This window comes from Carassius carassius, chromosome 25 (genome assembly GCF_963082965.1).
Source record: "Carassius carassius chromosome 25, fCarCar2.1, whole genome shotgun sequence".
In the NCBI taxonomy this organism is placed as follows: domain Eukaryota; kingdom Metazoa; phylum Chordata; class Actinopteri; order Cypriniformes; family Cyprinidae; genus Carassius; species Carassius carassius.
Genome location: NC_081779.1, coordinates 9,192,677 through 9,202,090, shown reverse-complemented (window position 1 = coordinate 9,202,090; position 9,414 = coordinate 9,192,677). Strand labels below are relative to the sequence as shown.

The following is a 9,414-nucleotide window of genomic DNA, read 5'->3' as shown; positions in this document are numbered from 1 at the left end:
ATGGGGAAATACATTACTGCACTTCCACTGTGGTACAGTGTTGCCATATGGCAACCTTGATATTTTCTTAATTTACAGTAAAACTATGTTAGACAAAATTAATTTCTCAATTAAAATATCTAATTTACCAAAGATGTTGCAAAAAAATCCCCCTTGAGAAAAGATGTTTAGAAATTAGAGCAATTTCTGGGGCACTTCAACAGGTGTCTTCTGTGTCAGGGTGACAGTGGAAAAAAGAGTTTTGGGAGGACATTCAGTTGTCATGTGACTTAAAAACAGCACATCATTGGCTACCTTAAGGCCTACCCTTTTAATTCCCATAATGTGATATATCGTAGTTTTTTCAGAATAACAAATAAATGGGTATAAATTAATTGTTGCCATATGGCAACTCCGTACCATAGAGGGTTAAACATTAAAGCATCCAAAAACAAGACGCGGAAAAGCTGAAGAGAGTAGCTGGTTACTCTCGCGCTGTGTTCGGTGCGCACGAGAGAGAGAGCCGTGTATCACGGACAGCGACACTGAACCCATCTCTCTTCTGCGAAGTTCTCCTCGAAGTCATTCCTGCACCTGAACGAACAAATACAAATCGCAGTTTGAACAAACAAAAAGATGTGAAAGAGCCCAATTCAGTACTCACTGTGTTCTGGTGTTCAGGGATCACGCAGAGAAAGGCGTCTCAAAACACTTGAACATCGAATTTGCTTATTTTTGCTCTTGTGCCGACAAATACATGCAAAATATGTCAAAATATCCACCTTGGAAATTATTCTCGATAAAACTGTCAGTTATTTCTTAAGTGAAAGTAAACAGTTGAGGAAAAAAAATGGGATGTGTATTATATTGGATGAGTTCATCGTCTCTTAAAGTGATCGCGCCTAATTTAGCTACTGGCTGCTGTAATGTTAATCCAAGAAAATTAAAGAAAATCACTCACTGCTCTTGACTGAATTACTTTGTAGTTTTAACAGTCAAACCAAAAATTATTCAGACACCAGATATAATTTTTGATATATATAACAAAACTGTAATAATGTGAGAAACGTTGAAGGTGTCTGAATAAATGTAGGTTTGATTGTATATTTCATTTTTACATTGAAGACTATCTATTTTACATTTAATTATTTGGTTTCTGTACCTTGACACCTACAAACTTAAAAAAAACTTAAACATTGTGTAAATAGCACAAATAAATAAAAATAAACTAACATACAAATTAAACAATTTCAAACAGGGCCCACTGGTACAACCTTCACCGGGTCCCCGCTGACCCCAGCTACGGCTCTGCTCACGCCTGTTTCACACATACTCCGTCTGCAGTGCGTATGCAGTCCGTGTGCGTGTGTTACGTATGTGGTGCAGCATAGACTCGATGTGATTTCACACAGGACGCGTTTGCAGTTCGCTACTCGGTACATATACGATCGCTGCACTGCTGCAGACACAACGCTCCTGGAATGCAACTGGAATCCGTTAACATGGGTGCGTAATAAAATATCCAACGCATACGCACTGCAGACGGAGTATGTGTGAAACAGGCGTGAGGTTGTTTGCACCTTGTGCAATGTGGAATTAGTTTACATCTTTTTCAAGCACTCTGTACTGCATTTTGGAAACAGGAGATGAGCCCCTTTTCTAATGCACCACCTAGCTTGATAAACCCCTTCTCAAAGACTTACTGTTTGTCAATTTTATTTGGGTAACACACATACTCTGAATGCCTTCGGCAGAATTCGAATGAGCCATTTTAATCTAGATTAATCTAGATCAGGGGTGCCCAACCCTGTTCCTGGTGATCGACTGTCCTGCAAAGTTTAGCTCCAACCCTAATCAAACACACCTGAAGCAACTAATTAAGGTCTTCAGGCTCACTTAAAAATTAAAGGCAAGGGTGTTTGATTAGGGTTGGAGCCAAACTTTGCAGGACAGTCGATCACCAGGAGCAGGGATGGGCACCCCTGATCTAGATTAATTTCAAGATCACAGTGAGATTAATCTAGATTAAAAAAAAATATATATATATATATATATATTAAAATACACATTAGGAATTTAGAAAGAATTCCTCAGCCGGTCTAAAAACATTAAAATCTACAAATGTAAAACATTGCCCAAGGACTTGTGAGAAATCCCAAAGAGGTGAGAAATTAAGCAGCAAACATTCTCTGTTTACCCATACTGGCTACAAAGTGTATCCATCCCACACGTGAAAGCTGTGAAGGACATTTTCACATTAACATTTTTGTTCTTTCTAGACATTTTCATTCTTATTAAAGTTACTGGAAAGTCAAAGAAACATACAGGAAACAAATCATGTGTTAGTAAATGTGTGTTAAACCTATAAAGCCTGCTATGTCATGTAACAAAAATCATGTTAAAATGATATCAAATATATTAAAATGAAATCAAATATGACACATCAGGCTTAAGAGGAGTGCTTATTTGTATATCTCTCAATCATCACAGTATTGTATTGCATTATGTTTTGCCAACACATTAAAACTACAGAGCTTTGATCAAAAAACTAGTGAAGCATTCTAATATCATCTTAATAAAATATTATTTGGAGAAACTGAATAATGACTAATATCTATATACAGATATTCAGATGCCCAAATTTTTTAATTTAATAATCAAATTAACAAACAAATAAATAAAAGAATGGATTTTTCAGACTATAATTTCTTACACATATTCACCAAGGAATTCACCAAGAATGAACTGCATCTGCTGATGTCTGCTGAGTTTATGTGTGCATTGTTTTAGCACCTCATTTAATAAAGGAATTATGCTAATCAAGTAACATGACCAATAATGCAACAGCACAATTCTCCATCATCCACTACACAAAATCCACAACGCAAAACATTACTCTCAGTCTACTTCTTTCCAGCTTTTCTCTCCAAAAAAAAGTTTTCACAGTGTATTAATAATATTCCCTTTCTATTCCAGTTCGGAACACCGCAACTTCCATTACCCAAACTTTCCCTCTTTAAGATGTGCATGCAGGCCTCTGACAGGAAAAAATTTCACTCCCATATGCTTCTTTTCATTTTCCACTTTCAGTTACAAGCTTCTCCAATGTTAATACTCAATGTTATGCTAACGTTTTTTGATCATGCAATTTAACTGCTTTTCTGGGACTCAAATTGACCCCCAAAAAAGCATACCCCCAAATGATACTCATTTGTTTCTGTTTTTGTCAATACAATAAAAATCAGTGGGGCCCAAAACAACACTGGACCCTGTCAACATTCATTTTATAGCCTTTTTTTTTAAAACATCTTTTTACAGTGTTCTTCAATTTTGTTTAGGTTTGGAATGAGATTTTAAGTGAACTAACCTTTTATGTTAAAAAGCTCTGTTGCAAAACAAAGCTATGCATAATTTTCAATAAAGAATGTACATGCTATCATTCTATGTAAACAGACTGTGATCTTATCATTCACTTTCAAAGAGGGTGACTCTGTACCCAAGACTGGGTTTCCTAAATATAAAGAGCTGACTTTACCAAGATGATCCATGTATTTCACACGGGAATGCTTTATGGCATGAATCATTATCACATTACCTAAAGTAATCCCTCAATACTCATTGGCTGTGCCATCAACAGGGGTTTCATTTGAGTCATGAGCTTTACTCATAGGTGTGTCTCAGGACATACTTGCAGGAAACTGCATGTAACAAATACTGTACGGATATACATCAAATACTTTTAAATGTGTGACCAGCATTAGTTCAAATCCAAATCTGTGCTGTGAATAAGTAGAAATACACTTGTCCTGTGCACACTCACGGATATCTGTGTGTTCATAACTATGGGTAGGCTTTTTAGAGACACTATTTTGGAATGTAAGATCATGTTGCATTAACCTGATCTTGGCTATAGAGTCTTGGCAATAGAAGGGATAGATCTGTTCCATATTTGGACGATCTAAAGGTGGCTCAATTAATGGCAGCTCATGTTTTTGGCCAGTTATGAGCACAGACAAACTTTTTCAAAGACACTCCAGTTGCTGTTGACCTTATTTCACATTATTACCTGATGTGATCCTCTGTAATACACTCTGTAATGACCCTAAAAAAGTATTTGGATCTTTTCACTTCATAAGCAGTAAAATATATAAATCAAGTGACATCTGCAAATAAATAATCACATTTTCTTTTTTTTAGGTTTCCGTTTTTTTTTTTTTTCAAATCAACTGATTCCAATGTGATTTTTCACAAGTGCCTAATTCATTTTTTTCTAAAAAAACAAAAAAGTTAATTTTAATCTTAATTTTGAACAGCATGGGGTTAGTAAGTTTTTTTTAATATAGAAATTAATACTTTTATTCAAAAAGGAAGCAAGATTAACATATTTATATATTAACATATCCAAATTGAAATATTATGATTGAATTAATTTATTATGATAGAATGATTTCTGAAGAATCTCGTGACTGCTAAAAATTCAGCTTTGCCATCACAGGAATAAATTATATTTTAAAATATTACTAATTTTACTTTTACAATATTACTGTTTTTACTGCATTTTTTAACAAATAAATGCAGCCTTGGTAAGCAAAAGAAACCTCTTGTGAGAATGTAAAACACTCCCACAGACCCCAAAATTTTGAATGGTAGTATATCTATAGTTTTATAATTTTGAATCTAACATTAACAAAATCCTTAAAATGATTTGCTCTAAAAAAAAGGCACTTGGCCAAATACTTAATGGGCCACTGCATCTTACTGTTTTAAAACATACAGGACAGGTATTTCCTTTTTCTTTACTTTGCTAATGTACTTCAGGAATTCCAAGAAGGCTTTAGAGGGGGCCTTGCCATGGTGATATCCGGTAAATCACACAAGGGTCAAAGGTTAAATCATTCAGCGTGAGCGTGCATACCAATTCAAGATGTGGCCAACCCAAAGTTTAACAGGTATTTGCATCTTTAAAAGCTACTCCTCCCTGACCACACAGGGTCACCCCGGGTCAACAGCAGCCGCAAGACAGTCATCTATGGGACCTTGTGTTTGGTTAAGGTTAGAGGATGCACTCCGCTGATTAAACACCGGCTCACTTACCTGGTTACCATAAGCAATCAGCTCAACAAGCATTCCCTAGGGTCAAAGGTCAGTTTCTAGTTCACAGGCAGATGTAGTAGCCATGAAACCAGATCCTGAATCTGAAGAGTGCTGTGAATGTGTCCATTAAAAGAAATCTAAACATAGGACAGGTTTTATTCTGCTTAAAAATAGTTCTTCCGTCTTATTTAAGAGACCGTGATACCAAAATATCCACTGCGCAGCATTTCTATCCATCAGTACTAAACTGCTTCCATGGTGGTGACAACCCAATTTCAAAAAGACACACCAGAAGATCAATAATCTGGCACGTTTAAAATGAGCCAAAAATTGAGAAAATATTAATGCTTCAGATTTGGCTCAGTATAATTTCATAAATTATCCACTCGATTCAATCTGTGTATTTCTTAGTCTTCTCTAAATCTGCCTCTTATCAAGAAGTGTCGCAAAAATCAGAGGTAACCCAAAAGGGAAAACTGGTCAGTCTCAGTGAGTCATGAAGTACTCACACTGGTGCCAAAGGGAGAGATTTTGCCACCATGTGACACACTTCAAAAGGGAAGAGGTCCAGAGGAAGACAAAAAAAAAAAAAAACACTATGTATATATACAATTATGTCCAACATTAGGTTTTACATAAAACCCCTCCAGAGGATTCATTCAGACTTATGCTGGCCGTCTGGGTCAAGTTCTCCTCTACAACAATAAACTGGGGTAATATTTATAGATCTCCCCTCAGGTCCCAGTCCTGCACACATGGGGCAGGAGTAGGATTATGGGAGAGGATGACTACATATTTAAGAACATGAGCCATGCAAGGCATTCAATCTGCTTTGTAATACTATGTATTGTGAAATAAATTAAATAAAGGGAAAAAAACATGTCAAATATACACAAGTAAAATAGTGAAATATCATTACAATTTAAAATAACTGTTACATTTTAATATAGTTTAAAATGTCATTTATTACTTCTGAACGCAAGTGTATATACTAATGCTTTTAATGTTTAGATCATTCCCATTTACAGCCTTATATCGCATGCCTTCTATATAAAAAAGGTGAATATTATAAAATAAATATTAGAAAACTGCAATAAATTAGTCATCACATCTGCACAAATGGGGAGATGCATTCTCCAAGAACAAATGATTAACACTTGTTAATGATTAAAAACTATGATTAACTATGATTATGATTAAAACTTGTCTCATAAGCATGATGTTTATAGACAGTTGCTTCCTGGATGATTGAAGACCCCGACAGACCAGGTGGGTTGAAGAAGTCTGAATGAAATCAGAATTAAATGGACCCGTCAGCATGTGTTTTAACAGAAACAGCTGTAGAACTCATGCCAATCCAAAGTTTCAGAGCTACTAGAGCCTCTAGGTTTAGTCTTTTGCAACTCTGCAGTCAGACGCATCTGTGCCAATCAGTATAGAATTACTTATAACCCGAAGCCAGTGACTAACTACAGCCCCCTCTTCTCCAGACATGAACCCATGCAGCACACAATCACAGTCGCACATATGGTGCATTCACACACGGACGGTGACAGCCACGGCTCGAGTACCTTTATACTTCTCCCTGACGGTCTCGTATGCTTGCACAAACTCCTGCTCGTCTACTTGAGCAGTCACGCTGGCTGGATCGTACATGGACATGGCCTTGGAGTGAGGTCAGTTCAATCTCTGGTTTGTTTTCCCTTCTTCTCTTACTTTCAGCCCCTCTTCGGATGTGCCTTCTTGACGACTGGTCTGTCAGAACAGACTGGTTGTTTGTACAGTCTCACTCTCTCCAGGCTGTGTATGTGAGTATGTGTGTGTATGAGTAAGTGTGTGAGTGAATGTTCCCCCACAGTTCTGGCTCTTGTTCCAGACCACCAGTACCACTCCCCTCTTCAAGCTTGAGAAATACCAACACACACACAGCACGGTCCCACCTCTTAAAGGCATACATGCAACAAACATACATGCACATACACAAGCAACAGACTGCTTTCTAAGGACATCAGATCTAGTACAATGAAGCAATATGAAGCCAGACAAAAATATAGATCAGCACGAATGGAAAGGCACTAAGGAAGTATAGTGAGGGCTAATATTGGCTGTAACATGAAGGCTGAATCTCAGCAGGACTTTGACACTCTCACATTCAGTCAGACTCAATAGCAACAATGTGTGAACAAACATACACTGAGTCCTGGCATCTACATGAGAATAATATTAGGTTTAAAGGGACAGTCCACTCAAAAATTTAAATTCTGTCAGTTTACTCAAACTGAAGTCATTCGAAGCCTGTATGACTTTCATCAGTGGAACATAAAAAAATAAAACATTTTGTACAACAGACAAGAAAAATACTTCCAATAATAATGGCTTGTTGCAGGTGTGACATGTCTTTTATAAATCTTGCAAGATGATAAAACAGTTGGGGGGAAAAGCTCATTATACTTGGACCAGTAACAAACCACCAAGAACACCCTAAAAGCAACAAACAACATTCCTAGAAACAGCTTGACAATAACCCAGAACGCCCTAGAAACCAACTATTGGTCACCCAGCATACCCTAAAGTCTAGCAAGTAGTGTGGTCAGGATAGCAAAATTTTATTACATACTGTACATTAAAACAGCAAGCAGCCTTAAAATATTTATAAGTAAACATTAGCCATGTTTCCACTGTCGGGTCAAAAGCAAGCATGCTAGTGCGTGTCAGGGCCAGTCGCGTTTCCACTGTCACTTCCGGGGCTTCTTCGGGGCCAACGGCCAGGGATTTTCAGACCGCCGAATACCTTGGTCCAAAGCAGGCCAACTGGGGCTTGACGAGTGGTGGTCATGAACAAAGGCGAGTTTATCCTAGTTGCGAGACGGTTGGTACCGCTGCTCATTACCCATGTTTTCATACCAAACTACCATCTAACATCAACATTTAAGACATAAAAACCATTTTAATGGCAAACCACTTTCAGATGCCAGCGAATTTCTGAAATATCTTAAAGGGATAGTTCACCCAAAAATTTGAATTCTTCTTCTTCAGTTGGTGGTTCCCATTGAATGTGAACTATCCCTTCTAGATTGTGATCTAACAGCATTTCTGATCATATGTGGCAGATATCCAATGTTATATAAGAGCATGATATTATATGCACTGTTAAAGGCTACCAAAAAAACCCCCAAAAAAAACAGAGAATGTTTGAAGAACTTAAATCATATACTGTATGAATATAATCGTGTAATTTTAGTATCGTAAATCACAGGTATATAACATATTGATGCCTGAATGTTTTTTAAAGTGTTTATTTAAGGACCAAATGCCTGCTTCTGTCTAGTTTGCTTTGCAATATTTAGTTTTCATATTTATTTTTTGTCTCACTTGAGAAGTGCTGGCTGGGAACATTTGTTTCATGTAGGCTTGTTAAAGGTGGGTTTTGCAGTAGCGATGGTCCGACAGTGAAAACGCAGCTTGATTTTGGCTTTTCGGCTCATTGTTAGCCCAGGCTCCCACTGGCCCGACAGTGGAAAAGCAGCTATTGTTTACAAAAATGAAAAGATAAAAAAAAGAACATGAAACACTTGACACCGCACAGAACAAATGGCAGGACAATTGTTTTGAATTACAGATACAGTTTGACAAATAGTATCAGTCTTGTTTGTCCTGTCCTTTGCTATCATTATCATCATAGTTTCCAGAATTCTTTCAGCATGCACTAAGCAGCAAAAAAAGTTAAACTTTTACTCCTATTGTGAATATTGTATTTTAATATACCTAAAGCAAGCAAAAAGTGTTCCCTGTATGATTGAAGAGGCTGTCAATCAGTATTGTTCAGCACAAGCTCAAAATTCTGCACTCTTGCTAAAAATCCAGTAATAATCAAGAAAGCTAACTAAACTCCACAATGACTCTCTTACATTGTGTCTACACCTTGTTTGTCATATTGAAAGGATTCATAAGCATGCAGAAATCAGAGTTTGCCCTAACTACCACACAGAACATTCTATTATTATTGCAGCAAATCATGTTTTTTATCTAGTTCTAAAAAATATATACCTATTTTAAATTAAACTACTTAATACAGAAGCTGCTAATAACACTACATTAAACACAGACTTCATGATAGGAAACCACTAGTAGAATGGAGACCATGCCACTTATGTGTGTGTTTTGAGAGTGTGACAGTGATTAAATAAGCAGAGAGAGAGTGAGTGGGAAGGGAAGAGGGAAATAAAGCCCTTTTGTATGAAGTGTGTCCTATAGCCTATCTCAGGAGGAAATGGAAAAGCTTCCAGAGATGAGGATGGGGTTATAAGAAGTGAACTTTTATCCCTTTAAAAAGCAATTTGC

At 36.9% G+C, this 9,414-nt stretch overlaps 1 protein-coding gene across 2 annotated transcripts in view; it reads right to left on the bottom strand.

Moving 5' to 3' along the window:
* LOC132104123 (plectin-like) overlaps nucleotides 1–9,414 on the bottom strand; it is an 85,977-nt gene that overhangs the window by 72,159 nt on the left and 4,404 nt on the right. The window contains exon 1 of one of the 2 annotated variants that reach the window (XM_059509360.1): nucleotides 6,645–6,911. The exons of the other annotated variant lie outside the window; for it this stretch is intronic. Coding sequence (XP_059365343.1) covers nucleotides 6,645–6,735 — 91 coding nt within the window. The 5' untranslated portion in view covers nucleotides 6,736–6,911. Of the gene's footprint in view, nucleotides 1–6,644; nucleotides 6,912–9,414 lie in introns of those variants that run through there. 2 annotated transcript variants of the gene reach the window in all.